This window comes from Carassius auratus, chromosome 18, assembly GCF_003368295.1.
Source record: "Carassius auratus strain Wakin chromosome 18, ASM336829v1, whole genome shotgun sequence".
Lineage (NCBI taxonomy): Eukaryota > Metazoa > Chordata > Actinopteri > Cypriniformes > Cyprinidae > Carassius > Carassius auratus.
Window position 1 is genome coordinate 24,040,551 of NC_039260.1, and position 20,082 is coordinate 24,060,632.

The following is a 20,082-nucleotide window of genomic DNA, read 5'->3' on the forward strand; positions in this document are numbered from 1 at the left end:
TAAAATCATGACCTTTTTAATTAAAAACATTTCTTCAGACAAGAGATTAATTTTTAAATTATGAAGCACAGCAGGCGTTAGTGTCTTTGAAATCTTGACAATTATCAAATGAGCTTGTTTGGATATTTTAGAGCTTATACTAAGACAATAGTCTTTGAGTGGTCAGTGTTAAAGTGATTTTACTCCAGTAAGTATTTGTAGGAGTTAAACTGTCCCATGGATGTTTAAATGTGAAGTTCATTGATTTATTAAGTCCTGTCTACATGGACATAAATCTTGGTATTATAATACATCATTAAAAAGCAGATTAACAAGTCAAAAGTATTGAAGCATGTGCCATTATTTAGATTATGATTCAGTGTTGCATCATATTGATTATGAAAACAAAATTAGATTTCTTTTAAACTTGTTTCTTTACAATTTAGAATGTTTTATCGTTTTATGAATAAATGAAATTGCATTTGTGCATTTTATATGTCGAAAGAAAAAGAAAAAACACGATTGTCCCTTTTCTATATTTATTTTTCTGAAGTTGTCAAGTTCCCCAGCCGCGACAGATAAATGACGCGCGTCTGTGACACTTGCGTTAGACGTCGTTGGTCGTTCCATGTGCATCGCGTCTCACGCTCTGAGCGTCGCGTTATTGAAGCGATGAGTGAAGCGTCTAATCTCGCGTCCGGAGCTCCAGCGGTGGAGAGACGCGAGGAACGCGCGCGTTTATAATCATCGAATCATCTTCATTCATCACCGAGTGATCGATACAGATGATGTTTAATGGATGAGGAGGAGGATGATGATGAAGTGCTTGAATAACGCGAGTCATTTCCTCCACAGCGATTGTGTGACCGAGCAGAAAACAGTGGTTTTACAGAAGCAGGAGAACGAAGGCTTCGGGTTTGTCCTGCGAGGAGCTAAAGGTGAGACCTCATCCTCATCTTCATCATCACCTTTATCTTCATCATCATGAAACATTGGTGGTCAGTCACACAGTGATGAAGAACTGTCACAAAAATGATCATGTCAGAGCTCATTTAATCACTTAATTGTACGTGTACCAGTAATGTACTTCAAATGTAATATTAATTAAATAAATGATCACTTAAGTGACTTTAACACACTTAAGCAGACTTTTTAAAAGTGCACTGCAATAGATGTTAACATTTTAAAGAAATGATATGTAATTTTATTTTGAATAATTGTTCTAATAACCTTTGTCGTGTTTAGATGTTGACTAAAGCACATGCAAACTACTTGATTATATTCTTAACTGTATTGTGTTATTTGAACTTATATTTAAATGCAATATATTTTAACGTTACCTATAGTCAACCGAATGTGTTAAAGGTGACATGCGATGCGATTTCAATGCTTTCTTTCTCTTTGGAGTGTTCCAAGCTCTTGTATGGAGATAAATCAGTCGCTAAACTCGAGAGGTTGAAAATCTGAATGTGAAAACTTGTCAATGAAAATGGCATGGTCACCGATAATGTTTGCTTGTAGTTCTCTGAGCCTGATAGCATTATTGGCCAAAACCATGTTTATTATCTCTCTCTCGTTCTTGTATGAATATGGGCTCCCTTCCTCCTTGTCTTTCCCGACCCTTAAGGGGTATCACAAGTGCTGATATGTTGCATACAATAAGCGGGTGATTACTGTAACTGTAGACAGATCTTCTTTTACCTGTTTTCCTGTCGAAAAGTCTTTATGACAGATGCCACTGTTTATCTGCTTAGATTTGTCTGAACTCTCAGTCCAGCCTCACTCAGCATCAATCTGTGATTCACAACATGGTCCACTAGTGTTAGTGTTGCACAAATGGCATTTGATAAGTTTGGTCTTCTTTGTACATGTTCTCCTCCTGCTTCAGGTCTTCCTCAGCCTCTGCCTCTTCCTCTTCCTCCTTCTCCGTGTACTCCTCCTCTCACCCTCACTCTTCTTCATAGATCATAATTATTGTGCATATTATATAGTACCATAATCTCCTCAAAGTAACTACACAGGACTGAGCTAAAATGTAGTATAATTAATTTATTGGTTAAAAGTTACACTTAAGGTGTTTGATCACATTTGACTGCCAAGGAGTACAAGAACGTAGTGAAAGTGGTGTAACATACAGCCAAGTATGGAGACCCATACTCAGAATTCATGCTCTGCATTTAACCCATCCAAAGTGCACACACACACAGTGAACAGTGGGCAGCCATTTATACTGCATCGCCCGGGGAGCGTGGTATCAGTCGTGGTATTGCTGGCCCAAGATTTGAACCCACAACCTTAGGGTTAAGAATCAAACTACCTAACCATTAGGACACGACTTCTAAATGCTGAACACAATGCTGTTTCATTCCCCGGAATAAGATGCTATTGTTAATTATATTCAGCATAGATATCCATGCACAATCAATGCACATTATGTGTTAATAATTACTAGAAATCACTGCAAATATAGTGAAACTGCTGTCTGTCCCGATTAATCCCATTCAAACAGCATTCATTGACAGCGTAATTTGTTTAGTTCTATTAATATCTCCATGAACCACGATTTCAAAGCATGTCACAACTGTTTCTCAGCTGCTCTGGTACAGCGACTTTACTCTGCAATATGCAATTGGATATACATATGAAATATGTTGCATTATTTGTTTATCAGATAATACTTCAATGACAAGATTAATCTAGTTTCTTAAAATCCTGTAAAAGTTAAGGATTTTCAGTGAAAACAGTTTGCAGTGTTTTACAAATAACTGATACATATGCATAAAACACAAATGTCTTTCTTGGCAAGTCGCAATGGCTGGCGTTGTTCATTGGTCGGGCATCGGCCAATAAAATGTCTTCATTCGCACCAAAGCCCCGCCCCTGGCTCTGCTCTCTCACAACTGCATACACAAGTCCCAAGTAGGTTTTGAAACAGGAATACCGCAAAATGAGTAGTAAAAGTGAGCGCTAGGATTTGAACTTGTACTGCCAGATCTGAGAGGTTATAAGTGCCGACCTTAATGTTTTGCAACGAAACTGAAGTACAGTGCAAAAGTAAATATGTCGTAAACATTTGTGAATGTCATTTTCTTTATCTAAATGTAATTCTATACATTTGTAACCATTAATCTACAACTTCTGATTCAAAACACAGGTGTTTTGATCATTGTCTGTGTGCAAATTGAAAGATTCAGCTTTTCACATCAGAGGTGTGAGTGTAGATTTCTATTTACAAATACGAATGTTAATATGTTCAACAAACTCTCGAGTTCCAATACTATATTACCTTTATATTCTTGGTGCATAAAGAAGATCTGTAAAGTTGTGACGACTTAAGTCTCAAACCCAAAGAGATATTTTTTTACAAAAGTTAAGACTAGTCCACGCCCCTCCTAAAATGCCTTGTTTAAAGGCCCCCACATGTCTACATCACTGTGTGGGAAGATTTGTAGAAGATGAGGACTGTTTCCTGTGAGAGTAGCCTACAATGCCAGTGTCTGTTTCTATAAAGTTGGGAAGTATACAAGTGGCCTGACCTGAAGACATCTACATGCTCATATTTGGTTATAGTTATTGCACCACCTACTGGCAACAGGAAGTGTAATGTTTTACACTGTTATGCACTATTAGCAGCACAGTAAAATATACAATTGTATGCTAAACATGCTAGAAATATTGTCAAACATGCTAGAAATTATGAAACAGAAAGTTGTTGTAACTCAGGCAAGCAATGTCCGATCTGCCCCAAACTTCACATGTCTGATAAGAGTTCGGTCCTGAACACATCAACAAGCCCTTATTCGATTATAGTCATAGTGCCAGCTAGGGGCGCCGGACTGGGGGTAAAACCAGTACTGATTCCCAGGGCACCAAAGAAAGAGAGGGCCCTTGAAAATTCTGGAATATATATATTCAAGGGGCGGGGGGTGGGGGGGTGGGGTATTAGGACAGCAGCGCCCCTGCATAGTGCCACCTGCTGGCAACAAGAAGTGACATATTTAACACTGTTATGGACTCCTATCAATATAAAAGAAAGCATGAAAAAGTGTTAAATAGGCTGACAACATTCTTGAACCATGCTAAAACATGCTAGCACTTAGCTAAGTGTTAAAGCATGATATTGATGCAGTGAAACAGAACATTATTGTAACTCGTTCATACAATGTCCAATCTATTTCAAACTTCACAAGTTTTGTCCTGGCCTGAAGATATTTACATTCTCATATTTGGTTATAGTTATAGTGGCAACAGGCAACAGGAAATGACTTGTTTTAAACCAACTTAAACGTGCAATGTCCAGTCTGCCCCAAACTTCACATGTTTGGTAAGAGTCCTGGGCTGAAGACATCTACATGCCAATATTCAGTTATAATCATAGTGCCACCTGTTGGCAGCAGGAAATTTGAGACAAATATTTACCATTTAATAAGTATTTCCCAACGTTCGCTGTTCTCCTATGGCCCCCGGGTGGCAGTGAGCACGGGTGCGAGGGCCCTTTCATCGCTGTCATGCCGGGACATGCATCACAGTATGTTAAGTGGCGTAACATTTCCATCACACGCTTGAGGCATTCATCCAATCACAATGCACTGGATAGCTGGCCAATCACAGCACACCTTGCTTTGTAAATAGCGACAAGTTTCAGAAAGGCAGGGAATAAGTGCAAAACAATAATGTACAGTATGTGGAAAATAATGTGTTTTGCAATGCATAAAAAACAACGCCATATTACACCAAAAACACAAAATAATGTTCTTTTAAGTTCCTTTTCCCCTTAAAGGGACCATCACATGTAAAGTGCTCAGTGGTTGAGCATTGCGTTAGCAGTGCAAAAGGTGGTGGGTTCGATTCCCAAGGAACACATTAGGTAAATGTTAGCCTGAATGCACTGTAAGTCGCTTTGGATAAAAGTGTATGCTAAATGCATAAATGTAAAGTGAAACTCCAGTCTCTAATCATGGCAGATCCAGCGGAGGGTGTGTTTAAAGTACAGTATGACATGCTCATGTCCTGCTCTCAGTGTGAGTACTGTAGGCTGAGAAGCAATGGGATCTTCTGCTCACTGTGGCTGATTTATGGGATCTGTCAGGTGTCACTGCTGGTTTGTGTAGAGCTGGTGCATCTCTGCCGAAGGGAAGGAGCAACTCAGTGAAATCTACACCATCTTGCATGTGAAAAATACAAGCAGAGGCTTTTAGATTTCAGTAAAAACCCACTCCTGTGTAGCTTCCCTTTCTCTTTGTGTATGTGTTTTAGTTTTCTGAGTTAATTTGGGGTCAGACTGCACTTTGTGAGTAGTTAAGAGGATGCAACAAAGATGAATCAGATGTCAGGTGATGCTGGAATCATCATATAACACGAAGGCTCCATTGTTTTTTGGGCTCCACAGCAGACATACCCATCGAGGAGTTCATCCCGACTCCTGCGTTCCCGGCGCTGCAGTACCTGGAGTCTGTGGATGAGGGCGGCAGCGCCTGGCAGATGGGGCTCCGCACGGGAGACTTTCTCATCGAGGTGAGAGCCCTGCATAGTGTACACAACGGTGCCAGGAAGGGGACATGTTCATCTCACTTCTATTTGTCATGGGAAAGTCATATTACATTATGGAAACGTGATATTATTCCTTGGCCACAAGATATTAATTTGAGGAAAGTCTTATTTCATGACTAACGTAGACTAGGCACCTTGGAAGTTGGAACAAAGAAATAAAATAAGTCCTCTGTAACATCGTAACATCTCAGCACTATAAATAGGCCCATGCATCAATAAAAACGAGTCTTTTTCAACAAATTAAATGAAGATAAATTTTTTATTAAGATGGGTATTTAGGGATATTTGGGTATTGGGTATTTGGCAATAAGGAAATTAAAATAAAGGCTATACTGGATTTGCTTTGCCACAAGCAGCTGAAATTTAATAAAAGAATAATGTCAACATTAGCGTATATACTCTGTCTACATTATGCATTTAAGACTCAATTAATATTTAGTTATAATTTGAAAAACTTTACTCACCAAGATAGGCTATAGGGCTACATGTTTTTGTGGAGGAAAATGATTGAATCCACTGTAGATGTCTTCAACGCATTCCAGCGCTCACTAATGGTGCGTCCAGCAATATAAGCCACTGGCTCATTATTCTCATTATAAACATGGTCAAAACTTTTCCGCACCTCAGACTTTGCTTTAGTTGCTGGTGCAACCAAAACATAATCGCCAGAGGCAAGCCTCTGTTTCACCTACTCAGCACCCTTTCACATTTTTCTCGTGCTAATCGAAACACATCACATGACCCCTTATTTACCAAACCCGACCGAACTCGTCAGGTTCGGGCAAAGATCTTCAGCTCTAGTCAAAACCTTATTTTCATAATTGTTAGGTGTTTACAACATTTGCAAAATATATGGTGGCAAACACTAGCATAATTATACAGAATCTAGATCAGTAAAACCTATCTGTACCTAAATGTAATAGCTACCTTACTAACTATTAATAAGTAGCAAAATAGGCGTATGTTGAGGCAAATGTCATAGTTAATAGAAAGAATTGGTCCCTAAACTAAAGTGGGATAAAATATTGAGAATAAGACCTGCCTGAGAACCAGCTCACAAAAGGGAGTTTAAATTACATTTTAGGCTTTGATTGTTTTTCATTGGCGTTCACTGCCATAATAACTCATGCAACACAACTCATTTGAGCAGATTTGTTTTGTTTTTTTGGAGATCTCAAACCATAACTGGAACAAAGTGACACTTCTGTGAGTCCTGTTAAATCTCCAGCTCTAAAGCAGTTCACACTGACAGAATTTGAGACTCCCGAAGTCTGTTCAGTGTGAGAAATCATATTTTCACAATTAATATTAAGCTTTTAATTTAATATGGAGAAAACAAACTTTAGAACTAATATATAAAGTGGTTACAACAACTAGCTTACATTTACTTCTATTTAAGCTCAATGTAAGTAAACATTTATAAATGAAATGTTTCACTGAATTATTCATGGATTGATATCTTCCTCAGACTGACTCTGTTCACGTTAATCACAAACTCTAACATCAAACCCTGAGTTCACAGAGAATGTTTATAGTGAGTGTTTCTTTGTGGAATTGGGTTTGTTTGATTGGTCAAATGAATATTTTCTCTTCTCATCCATCTATTTACATCTTCACTGTCGAATGCTCTGTATTATCCTGATAAAGAAGACATCCAAATGAGAACGTCTTGAAATTTAGGGTGTATTCAGGCAAATGTAGCCTTTTTTTTCACTGTCATCTTGTTTAAATCAAATTATTTTGACTTTTAAAGATATTCTTGGATCTCAACTTGGCCAGTGGGTTGAAACTGTAATACAAATGTAGGTCGACCAGCACTGCGTTTAGAAATCAGGTCAAATAACCATATGTTCTCACAGCCTACATGTAATGAACATACACAAGTTAAAGCCTTTCGTTTAGGATGATTGTAATTCAGTGTCCTCTTCATCCAGAACCCTGCTGGTTCTTAAGTGTTCTGATGCCATTTCACTGACTGTTTCAGTGCAGTGATTCAGAAAGAGACAGCGATCAAACTGGATCACAAATGGTTTCAGACCGTTTTGCTAATGATTTGGCTAATTCACTGAAATGAACAGACTCGGAAGAATGATTCATTTGTGTGATATTTTATATACGGATGCCATAATTGCTTAAATATTCTCAGGTCAGTCTGCAGGCACCACTGGAATAACTTGTTCATTAAATAATTCACAAGACCAGTAACATGCATTAAGAAACTCAACACAGGTGACAACATTGCAGCTGTAGTAATAACATCTGCAGATCCTTCAACCTCAAACAGAAAAAGTAATGACCAGAAACATCCTGAGCAGTGAGATTTCTCTTACAGGTCAACCATCAGAATGTGGTGAAGATGGGGCACCGACAGGTCGTTAACATGATTAAACATGGAGGAAACCGACTCGTCCTCAAAGTGGTGACAGTGAGCAGGAATCCCGAACAAGATGGCAAACCCCGTAAAAAAGGTATTAAACACTTTACTGTATGCATGATGGATGGAAACGGACTTCTTTGACATTCTTATTAGGCTTACCAATAATAGAATTTTAGTTTATTTAAATGTTATATTTTTTTGTCGTAGCTCCTCCTCCACCCAAGAGAGCCCCGACAACTGCACTCTCAATGCGATCCAAGTCCATGACATATGAACTAGAAGAATTAGGTGAGATAAATCTGATAAATCACTGCTATTTCACAATAAATTCTCTCTTATGAGTAGTGTTTGTTAAGTCAAGCATCAATATTACCATTGCTTTGATTAGGGTTAGTGATCTGAACAATCCCTAAAAGCTGCTTTATACTTCTGTGTTGGCCTGTTTCCAGCCCAAGAGTTTAATTCCCGAAATCCAGTCCCTTTTTTTGTTTTTTTATGTTTTGGATAAATGAAGTGACAGTTTAACATTATGCCACTGTTAATTGAGGTTACTTGCACTGAACTGGGAATATTACTTTCAAAAGAACCTAATCATGAGGCATTTGTTTGTGGTTCATCCTTTCTCTGTGTGTTTGTTGCTGTGTGGAAGGACGGTGCAACATGAATTGTCTATTAATTTATTTATTGCACTGTGAATAAGAAAATTTATTTATTCCTAAACCCAATTTTGATATGGGAGCCAAGAACTGATGCAACGATAAATTTTGAGTTTTCTAAGATGGCATCATATTATTGTGATGACATTGACTCCAGGAATATAATGGATTTTTTAAATAATCAGATCTGAGTGGTCTGTGGATACTATGAATACATCTGTAGACCGTTCCAGCCAATATGTGCCCATTGCCAATATCAAACAAACAAAGTAAATGAAGTTCAGGATGTTATGCAAGTCAAAATTCATGCTACTAAATTTTCATTAGTTTTGTTTGTTTATGTGTTGTTGTTTTGATGTGACAGAGCTGGGGCCTGTACCATGATGGTAGCTGAACAAATTCAGAGTTACAGGATTTGTTTTGAGTTGACAAAACCAAACCTCTCCAATCCGGCTTTGTTAGTACCATGATGCTGTTCATCAACTTTCTTTGTCAACTGAGGCTTTGATCCTGAGTTTGTGGACCGCGTGCACATGAATGTGTGACATCTCTGGCGAACAGCCAATCACGAGCCTTGCAATACAAAGCAAGTTTGATTTACTTCTCGCGAGAGACCCAGCGAGATTCAAAACTAAAGGTTAAAGGTTTTGCTAAAGGTTAAGAGATTTAAGAATATGACAAATTTAACATCATATGAAAAATGAAGGAAGATAAATTAAATAAATTAATATAAATGATTTATAACATAATCTGTCCCGGAGCACGTCAACCGTGGAGTAAAAGTTACTATGGCAATGATTGCTGCTAAAAGCCAAGCCACTTACGTGGTACCCAGTACCTAAATTTCAGGTTAATTGAAATAGTTGAAACTAACCTGAAATTTACCTGGCTAGCCAGCTAATCCAGCTTCATGGTACAGACCCCTGGATCAGTGGCTCTCAACCCAACCTAATCTCTGCAAAGTGACCACAAATGATTATAAATAAAACAAAACAAACTTTAAAATAAGTTTAAAAGATCAAGATGTAATCCAAACTAATATTTCTTATTTTAATTCAGTTTAATAGAGGTTTATTTTAGTGAAATGTGAAAGAGTATTTGTTGTCTTGTAGTTTGTGTTTTTCTTTATTTTCTTTATCATAATATTAGATTAGATTCAGCTGTGTTGCTGTGCAAGCACTAAGGTTGTTACATACTTTTTTCCTTCACGCTGTATCCCTGTGATCAATTGCCTCAAACTGTTGTTGAAAAAGGATGCCTGTGATAAAGATGGACTGCCATTTTTTTTTCTTCCGTCCCTTGGACATTTCTGCCTTTTGCAGATAAATTTGAAGAGACCACGATGCCACACAAGTTTGTACATGAAAAGGGATCATTGGACAAATTTGCCCCGATCAAGCCCCGCCCCTCAAGTCGCTTTTTGGCCTCACACATGGATTTTAATGTAAGTTGATTTGTCATGAACATGAACTAATTAATTAAACATGAACAGCACATTAATATTATAATCATGATGCATAATTATTCTTGAAACTGTCTTGTGTACATTAAGCTCTTATCAACCAATCTGTTTTACAGCCGTCCACATCTGAAAGGTCAGGAGTTGCTGTAGTTTCCCCTAGTGTTCCTGGAAGATCCCATAGAAGTTATGTTTGTGTGCCAAAAAGCTGTATAAGGAGACAAAAGTCCATTGGTAAATATTTCCTTGCTACTTTAGATGCTCAACTGAAGATGTAAAGATGTTACTGTAAAAAAAAAAATATATAAAAAAATAGGCCAAAGCTAAACAGCTTATTGAGGTGTTTTCCTTTCCCAAGGAAATGCAGGAGAAGAAAAGAAGCTCCTGATAGCTCCACTGCTCAAGTTCACCAGAAGTGTCTCTATGCCTGACACATCTGAGGATATTCCTCCACCTCCAGGTGTCTCTCCTCCATCCCCACCTTATAATCCCCGTACTCCTGTGGTACATGGATATGAGCCCAACCAGTCCATTTACACACAGAACTCAACAGGCAGATTCCACACTATAGACAGAGATCTAGTCGGGTACAATCGTCAAAACTTTGAACAATATGACTGTCAAACTCCTTCAGCTGCCCAGCAAAACATGTTTTCCCATAACCCATATTCAGACTTAGTGGGGAAAACTTTGTATATCCCACCAAAACCAGCTCGTAGGAAGTGTACATTGATAAAGCAGCCAAATGTTGAGAATAGCTCTGAGAAAACATGTTCAATCCCAATACCAACAATTATTGTCAAAGAGCCTTCGACTAGCAGTAGTGGAAAAAGCAGCCGAGGAAGTAGCATGGAAATTGAGACTAGCGCCTCTGAGCAGCCAGACCAATTACATCCAGACAGCAGTGTCACCAAGAGCAACCCATTTGCAGCTGCTATTGCAGGGGCAGTACGTGACCGTGAGAAGCGTCTTGAAGCACACAAGAACTCCCTAGGGTTCCTGTCAATGGATCTCGGAGATGAGGATCCATTTATCCCAACCCCTCGTTTACGCCAGTCTATGTCCATAGATGAAGGCATGTTTGCCAATGATAAGAGTTTACAGAAGCTTATGGCTCCACCGGCTTCTTTATTAGAGCTACAGCAAATTGGAAGCAGAGGCAACATGACTGACTTTACCATCCCAGCACCAACAATTGAGCCCTTCACAACACGCACCGGGAGCTGCCCCAATACAGACGGTCCCATCAGTCTCAATGATGGAGATTTCCAAAACCAGACATCAGGAAAGACTTGTGATATTCGTCCACATTTGGCTCTGGGTCTAGCTGCAAGTAATAGAGCTCTGAAGGAGCACATGCAACCCCCTCTTCCTCCACCTAAAGGAGAATCTCACAGAGCAAACCTCAACCAGCCACTCTTCATAGACACCAAGCTACGCTCAAATATTGAAGCCAACTTTGTTGCCACAGCTGCAGTGGTTCAAGTAAAAGATTGTGGAGGTTTGTTTAGACACACAAGAGAGTCTAATCATGAAACAGAAAAGGCAAAGGAAAGTAATCCATCCGAGAAGTCAAAGAACTCCAACAACTCATCACAACAGCAGTCAGCAGGGCTCCTCATGGTCCACACACAAGACAGGGCAAAGACAAAAGTAAACAGTCAGCCTAATAGACTAGAACAAGAAGAGTCCCCTGGAATGGACAATGCACCCATTGATTCCAACATCAAACATACAGCCCACAACTCCCAGCCACCTCATATGAGGACCATCGTCACCTCTGCCACCTCTGTGGAGGAGCCTGTCAAGTTTACCTGTACCATTCCTCTGCCCCCAATGACCTCGGTGGATATTGATGAGGAGTTTGAACCCTTGCCTCCACCTCTGGAGTTTGCCAACAGCATTGATGTTCCTGAGGACCAGGTAGTGGAGATTCTCAAACAGAAACAGAATAATGCAACCATAGGATCTGTTCATCATTCACGTGCTTCTACCACTGACAGTGTGGAGTCCAAGTCTCTTTCGGGGATTGTAAACTCAATGACTCTTCACACCTACCCTCCACCACCTCCAGAAATGTTTGAGCCAGTCACGGACTCAGGCATCGAGGAAGTCGACAGTCGGAACAATGGGGACCCTCACTTTGACGTCAATAGTACAATTTCTACAGTGTCCAGTACCTTTACACTTTCATCAGAAGGAATTGACGACACATGTGTAGCTTATGCAGATGGGCAGACTCTTTCGATGGACAGACAACCTGTTCCATCAAAGCTAAAAATGAAGCCCATAATCAATAAAAGCAATGCACTTTACAGGGACCCTTTGATACACGAGAGCATAGAGTCTTTCGGACAGCCACCACCAGCCCCTCCACCACCCCTGGGTTGTGGAGCACAATCTGAGCTTCGCAAAAAGCTTGCTCAGCGAGGCACTAAACTGTGGGAACCCCATGAGCTCCCGAACCCACTCGATGCAGATCCTAAATCCAATGTGATCAATGAGCTTAGTTCCAAACTTCAGCAGATGAACAAGGACAGATTTCCAACCCAGGGAGGGTCACCACCTGCAGGATCCAAAAGCATTGGATCAAGGTGAGTCGCACATTAACAGCCTAGTCTGTCCCATGTGCAACATTCCTGAACAAAATAAGAAAATGATATCAGAACAATGTGGTCATTATTAGGACAGTGTCTCATCTCTAGTTATATTCAAGCTGTCTAAAAAACAGATCGCTGGTGGACTAGAACTAGAATGTGTAGACTGGACACTCCTGGGGTAGATTGAGGACAACAAGTGAAATAAGATTAAACCTCAGCCAAATGTTCCAGCTATGAGGTAATCTTTTATTGCAGGGGTAACCTTCAGGACACACCTGCCTTTAATTTTAAAGAACCCTGAACTGTCTCTCCAGACCTGGACAAACCTACTTGATTTACTTACTTAATGAAATTAAGATACACTAAGAGTCATGATCTCTGTAAAAATATATGAATTGGTGAATTTAAAATACTGAGAAAATCCCAGCATGCAGTTCTTCTTTAATTTTATCTCCTTATCTCTCTTTGTTTGTCCAGAAAATGAAAAAAATAATTTGGTTTCAAACTCTCGATATCTTTATCTCATGAATTTTGAGACAGACAAAAATGAAAAAAATTAAATAAAAAGTTGGACAAGGTAAGTTGGACACTCGTGTTTCAGAAGATCTGGGTCACATTTTGGGACTAGAATTCCTGCTTAGACAAATGTCCTTGTATTATTAATGATATTAAGGTGTCTCAACACTGAACTTAATTGAGTGATCTGTTGATTCGCTTTGACTTGACAGTGCAGTGGTCTCCTCTGAGCCACATGCCTTGACATAGTAAATGTTGTTGTTGGATGATGCCAGAGAGCTTTCCTTTATTCCTTAATGTGTCCGGCGTCCTGTTCTGCATCTGACTTCTCTTTCTGTATGTGTGTGTGTTCTCAGAGAGTGGATGGCCCAAGTCTCAACACAGAGACACTTGCCACCTCAGGCTTCCAGTCCAGCCTCGCCTCCTCCAGAATCTGGGCATAGCGCCTCTCTCCCAGGCTCTGCTGCCTCCCCCACATTAACAGATGTGTGTAGACCTCCATCTCCACCCATGGTGAATGCAGAGCAATGCTACAGCCCCAGCTCAGTCAGCAGTCAGTCACCGTCCCCTCTCACACTGTTTCAGGCTTCAGACAAGCCCTTTGCTGACAAACCTGTCCTACTCTGGACCAAACATGATGTAGTCGACTGGCTTGAAAGCCTCAACTTGCAGGAACACAAGAAGGCCTTCTTGGACAATGAAATCGACGGCACCCACCTTCCCAACCTCCAAAAGGAAGACCTTGTAGACTTGGGTGTTACTCGTGTTGGTCACCGGATGAACATTGAAAGGGGTCTCAAACTTCTCATGGACAGATAAAGGGTGCAAACCCTCTGTAGAGTGCTTGGCATGGATAATGGCTTGATCAATCCCTCGTTTTCTCTAACTTCTTTCAGTCTATCTGTGATGCTTCTGTTGGAAATCATGGGATGATGTTCCCTCTATTGTTGTCAGAGGCACAGTAAGTACCATAGATGCAGAACTGCACTCAGAAACACTAAGAGGACTTGTTCTTGCCATCAAAAGCTCTGTCTAAATGACAGGAGTTTGTCTCACGTGGACAACTCTAACAAGCAGAGCTCGGAGGTCCTTTTGTTATTTTACCTTTGATACAGCTATTTCTGGGAAAATGTAATTTCAGATGATTTCTGCAAGCGTTCTGTATGTGGCAGAGAACATGGATACCAAGAAAAGCACTGTTGTTGGCTGAAAACATTAAATTCACTCAGGCTTTGACAGGAACATGTATTCACATCCTTCACATCCACACATTCATGATAAGTGCAAGGGATGGTGGCACAAGTGAAGCCACACTTGATACCTGATCCTTCTTGATTTCCATGAGACTGAATGAGGCGAAAATTAAATACACATATGCTTTTCCTAACATTTCCCCAAACAAAAAGGATATTTTTTTTGTGTTCTTACTGCAGATATGCCAAGATATAGAGATTTAAAAACTTGAGGCTTGAGAGGAAGAGCGATGTTAATGAGAGCTTATGGCACAGCTCATAAATCAGGTGTAATTATTGTGCTTATCAGCTGCCGTGGATCACATATCATCTATAGAAGCTTAACATTAAGAGAGCAACAGAGCTTTTTTATATTGTGATTTGGTTGTGGATTGTGATATTGTTTGTATGAAAGTTGATGTTAATATGAGGTTGCTGAGGACTGTAAGTGTGTGCTGGATTTTAAACAATAGGAATGCGGTCAAAACTATTTTGTAAAATGAAATGAATGCATAGAGGAATAGCTCACAATAATATCAATAAGATATTGAAAAGAGAAGCTTGGAATTAAATGAAAAGTCACTTATTTTAATGTGAGTTGCAGTTTTGGAGATTCCCTGAGTCCGGTTGGTTTTCTTTCTTTGTTAGACAGTAAACTGAGGCTGTATTAATCAGGTTTAGTTATTATACAACGTGGAACCATGTTTCTTAGCCAACATACAATATATAAATTCAGTAAATTATTACCTTTTTAAAGTTTTATTTTTGTAATGTAATGTCTCTCTCTCTCTCTCTCTAACACACATATATAGTTATTACTCATTGCTGAGATTCTGCGTGGTGACTCAGTATGAGTGAATATAGAACAATATCTTTTAAATGTGGGCCAGATATTAAAAATCGCAAGCCTTTCCTGAACAAAGGTTTGCCAATACACTGCTGCTACTGTGAAAATAGGCATTTTAGATATCATCTTTGGATAGCATATAATAGAATAAGAGTATTTTTGATTTATATTATTATATTGCCTTTTCTAAATGCAATTGTAATGGTATTGCTTCCCACTTAAGTGTGGTTTACAGAAAAAAGAAAAAAAAATGGGTATATTTGTTTGATTCTTAATATAGCAAATCCAAAAAAAAGCTATATATTTATACTATGGATAATACATTCTGTATATATTTAGATAATGTACCCCATCACTTAAAATATTGACCTGATAAAACACACTGCTGGTTCTATTGAATTGTCAATTATTGTTCAGCTATGATTTTTCTTCAACCTATTTTGCTTTACTTTGAAGACTTGTGTTCACATTGTTAATGTTGCTGTAAGATCTTCTTAAATGGAATCAGTAACTCATTGCAGTGACCAATGAAACAATAGGATTTTTGAGTTTGAGCGCAGTTATACCTTGTATGGCAAACAAAACTGAAAGAAATAAATATTGCTGGAGTTGAGCTGTGTTCCTGTGCATCAATGCTTCGTACAAACATGCACTTGATGAAAACTGCTGTAAGAGAAATAAAGATTCAGACATGGAGGGTGTGGCTGCATAACGGATTGTGAAAAATACTCGTTTTATTTTTTTATTCTTAAATGATATTTCTTATAAAACAGCCTTGTAAAGATAGCCAGCATAGAGAAGCACAGCTAATTTGTTCGAAATAAAAATACTTAACTAAAAGAGCAAAACACCGATTGTATCATAAGTTGCTGCTAAGCCATTAAACAGAATTAACTCCTCTGCACCAGATCATTCCAAATAATTCAGCGTCACAAAAATGTCATGCACTCAAAGAAAGCTCGACATCAATCTGCCACCACATCAAGAGCCTGTCTAGAAGTTACAGATAAATCGACACGAAGCACGAGAGACGATGCAAATCAAACATACACTTCACGTCACATAAGACATTAATCACTTATTTTAATACACAACCCTTCAAATACCTTTAAAGTTGTTTTTAGCAGTGATGGATTATGGCATTATATTTTGGCCTTCATTGATTGAGAGCATTCATATTTTCAAACTTAACCCAGTTAATCCCAACACTTCAAAAAGACACGGAAATTAATTAAAAGTGTTCATACGGACGCAGCTCTAAGACGACGCCTGTGTTCATGACAAATGACATTACTTCTCTAAAACATGCCAGAAGATCTCAGATATTTGGTCTCTTATTTCATGTGGATGTATGTGTGTGTGTTTGAGTTAATAAACTCATAAAATCTCTAATGGCAGTTGTATCCAGTAAAGCGCACACACCTATTGATGTGAAACCGGAAGTGAGAGTTGATCTGAAGGAAGCAGAATGACAGAGGAACGCTCGATATGCTACAGTGACAGAAGAGAGAGCAGGGCTGATGATGGACTGGAAGCATGAACTGGAGGACGACGCCTGACGAGGAGAGAGCGCGTGGAGCGAGTCTATTGTCGGACTTCGACGTAGTTGGCCGGGAAGAGTCCGTATGCGCCGCGGCACACACCCCTCCACCAGCCCTCGTCGATCATCTCGATGTTTGTGATGATGTCGTCCGGATCGAAGGAGATCTCGTCGTCACCCGCTGCAGACAAACAGAGGCACGTTACAGGACTCGCTTCTCGAGGCAAACACGTTTTATGCAAACAAAACTACATGTGGACCTGTGAAATTTGGAATTAGAAAGAGCAACACTATGGAAGCTCGTTTCCACTGCTGAATAAAAAATAAAAGGTAATTTGTGGGTTTATCTCGCAATTCTGACTTTCTGACTTATATCTTGCAATTCTGACTTCTTAGACTTACAGTATTATTTTATGTACAGATATATATATATATATATATATATATATATATATATATATATATATATGGCATGTGATCAGCTGGAGACAAAAAAAGAAGGAAAATCTGACCACACCCACAAGCCACGCCCCATTACTCATTATTAAAAATATATTTTAGCACATTAAAATATATATCTTATATTGTAAAAATTTTGTAAATACATTTTTTTTGTAAATACAGCTTAAACACACTAAGAAATGTTTAGTGCAATACTATGATCTCGTAAAGTCTCTCAGATCCATCACTCACCAGCCTGATAGTCATACAGAGCCACGGCCGTCACACCAAGATCCTCTCCAGACTCGTACAACGGAGCCCCTGAAACACACACACACACACATGTCACCGAAGCACTGAGAAAACACACACCTGCACAAACAGGAGCTTCAAACGACTTCAAACTGACAGAAACTATCAACAATTAACTACATTTTGAATTATTACGGTTACAAAAGCAAGGCAACACTATTCACTCTAAATACAGTAGATCGGTGGAAACTATCATAGCTGTCTTTAATTACGGATCTGATAATAAATCATATGAAGTAGAAAGACACAGATGAAGTCAGTCAGGGTTGGCCAAACACAGACTGTTAGATGGATGCACATGTTTACACTGGACTTGCTCATTCTTCAGATTGTGTTAACTTCAGGTGATGTGTCAGGAGCGCACCTGCGGTCTGGTCCTGCTCGTCCGGCTCAGGGTTCTGGTACAGGTCTTCCTGGAGCGGTTCTTCATATGTGGGTTCTGCTGAGACCGGCTCCACCTCGTACACGTTTGCAGTGTTCTCCACCTGACCAACACAACCATCAGAAGCACATCACATGATCTCACAGTATTCTGCTTTGTGCTGCTACTCCCTTTCTGTGCCCTTCATGCATCGTGTACACAAACACTGATAAAGGACAAGCTAACGTCTGTTAAAGGATGCATAAGTGCAACTAGTCAGAGTCAAGAGAGAAAATGATCAGAGTCAATGTCGTTGATCCAACACAGTGAACGATAGCCATTTGTGATTAATTTAAAACTAGACTACATATTACATTTTTAAAAAAGTGTGGCACAGGTACAATTATTGTGTTACTGTCCCATTGAGATCTGACATGTTAATGACAGATGTGTTTCATGCATCTTCTTATCTCTTTATTTTGGTGCTGTGTGACAGAGTTCAGAGAAGAAATCCGATTTATTTCAGGCCAGCTCTGATACAGGGTTGGGAATCGAAAATCATTTCTAATTCCAGAATCAGACACCTAAGATCAGGATTCAGATACTTGTAAAATCTACATTCCAACAGCACCAATCAATTTCTCTACATGCTTTCTGTAACCGATGGAGAAATGGAAGTATGGATACCATTCGAACGATACCCAGCTCCAGTGATATGGTCTAGTTTATAATCAGTCATAGTTGATTACCTCCTGCTTCCTGCGTGCCTCCTCCTGCTCCTGCTTCTCTTTGGCCTGTCGTCGAGCACGCTCTTCTTCTGCTCTCTTCCTGTCCTCCTCCTCGTTCTGCTTCGCAATGTTCTCGAAGCGAGCTTTAATGCTTCCGGCGCCGCTGCCAGCTGAACACAGCACATGCTATAAACCTCTACACTGTGATGAGTTTATAATAGTGTGTGTGTGTGTGCGTGTGTGTTCTGACCTGCTTCCACAGGACGAGTCTTCTGATACGCCGCGCTGGGCTTCTCCACCTCCTCAAACGTGCCGGCGCTCTGAACACAACATCACACACCACAGTCATCCTCAAACACTGAGTGATGGAAGCGATTACATGAGTAGCTACAGTTTTTGTCATGTGATTTTGAATGACTCTGTGTTAACTGTGAAGATCTGACCACGGATCAGTGTACCTTGTCCATTCGGTCTTTCTGCACACCGTACTTCCCTCCGAATCCTTTGGCGTAATCTGGAGTAATGCATGTGCGGTGCATGTTAAAGGAATATTTGACACAGAAAAGGATCACTCAGTTATCGATTACTCAAATTCATGTCGTTCAAACCAATACAAGCCTCAGAAGAGTAGTGTCTTTACCTTTCTGTGACTCGTGCAGCTGCAGTTTCTCCTGATGATCCCATCCCACCGCAGACTTATCCTGACGGTCCGTCTGAACGCCAAACTTCCCTCCGAAGCCCTTCACATAGTCTGACACACACCAGACACAGCACAGGACAGAGACGGTCACAAAACACTCTGACACATCTTCCTAAATCTTCTGTGTATCTGTACTGTCACACTCAAACCGTGAGGCGTGAGAGATGCGAGACAAACCTTTCTGAGACTCGTGTTTCTCAGTCTTTCCCTGGTACTCGAAGCCCACGGCGCTCTTGTCCACTTTATCAGTCTCCACTCCGAATTTGCCACCGAAGCCTTTAGCGTAATCTGTAGATTTGTAGATGTAACGATGGCAAACATTGTGAACAGAAACACGTGTGGTCATAATTATTAATATGATAATACTGATATAAACTTATTGTACTGTAAATGTAATAATCATCTTGCTGTCAGCCACAGACAATATCTCTGACAATAATTGATAAATAATACTATCATCTATCAGCACAACCCTATTATATACACAATAAGCAGATTAATTGCAACATAAACAGGAGTAAGTTAGAAAGCATGATGTTTGAGAACGGCAGTCTATCAGTCCAAAGAAAGACGCAATCCATAGCAATGAGTTACGACAAGATGTCTCAGATAGTCTTACAGCAGATACAAACAGGTTAAATAGTAAATATATTACTGCAGAGTGATTACACGGCATCAAATATACTCTAAACTAGGAATCGTGAGAGGCACTAGAACATACAGAATTGTTCTTGTGCACTGCTCAGTGTATACTGCCACCTGTTGCACGACACTGGAATCACAG

General features: G+C 39.7%; 2 protein-coding genes across 4 annotated transcripts in view; one reads left to right on the forward strand and one right to left on the reverse strand.

Annotated features, from left to right (window-relative positions):
- Window positions 1-621: 621 nt before the first annotated feature.
- Window positions 622-15,827, forward strand: LOC113118726 (SH3 and multiple ankyrin repeat domains protein 2-like). Its single transcript, XM_026288118.1, has 8 exons — window positions 622-917; window positions 5,369-5,493; window positions 7,862-7,997; window positions 8,114-8,194; window positions 9,885-10,006; window positions 10,141-10,255; window positions 10,380-12,615; window positions 13,494-15,827. Exons 1-8 carry the CDS (start codon window positions 779-781, stop codon window positions 13,954-13,956), a joined length of 3,417 nt encoding a protein of 1,138 aa, XP_026143903.1. The 5' UTR covers window positions 622-778; the 3' UTR covers window positions 13,957-15,827.
- Window positions 15,828-15,932: 105 nt separating this feature from the next.
- The window catches only part of LOC113118727 (src substrate cortactin-like), a 7,435-nt gene continuing 3,285 nt past the window's right edge, over window positions 15,933-20,082 (reverse strand). For 2 of the 3 annotated variants that reach the window (XM_026288119.1, XM_026288120.1), the window contains 8 exons: window positions 19,476-19,586; window positions 19,239-19,349; window positions 19,057-19,112; window positions 18,849-18,918; window positions 18,620-18,768; window positions 17,874-17,994; window positions 17,450-17,518; window positions 15,933-16,937 (listed from right to left, as the gene is read on the reverse strand). In XM_026288119.1, the coding sequence (XP_026143904.1) occupies window positions 16,801-16,937; window positions 17,450-17,518; window positions 17,874-17,994; window positions 18,620-18,768; window positions 18,849-18,918; window positions 19,057-19,112; window positions 19,239-19,349; window positions 19,476-19,586 (824 nt within the window). In that variant the 3' untranslated portion in view covers window positions 15,933-16,800. The remainder of the gene's footprint in view (window positions 16,938-17,449; window positions 17,519-17,873; window positions 17,995-18,619; window positions 18,769-18,848; window positions 18,919-19,056; window positions 19,113-19,238; window positions 19,350-19,475; window positions 19,587-20,082) is intronic. The other variant, XM_026288121.1, reaches the window with a different exon arrangement.

What these genes read in the sequence shown, in the direction of transcription:
- LOC113118726 (XM_026288118.1), top strand. Translation starts at nt 779, where the DNA reads ATGAGGAGGAGGATGATGATGAAGTGCTTGAATAACGCGAGTCATTTC. An exon ending in TGTCCTGCGAGGAGCTAAAG is followed by an intron (nt 918 to 5,368) that starts GTGAGACCTCAT and finishes TGGGCTCCACAG; the next exon opens with CAGACATACCCATCGAGGAG. An exon ending in TCCAAAAGCATTGGATCAAG is followed by an intron (nt 12,616 to 13,493) that starts GTGAGTCGCACA and finishes GTGTGTTCTCAG; the next exon opens with AGAGTGGATGGCCCAAGTCT.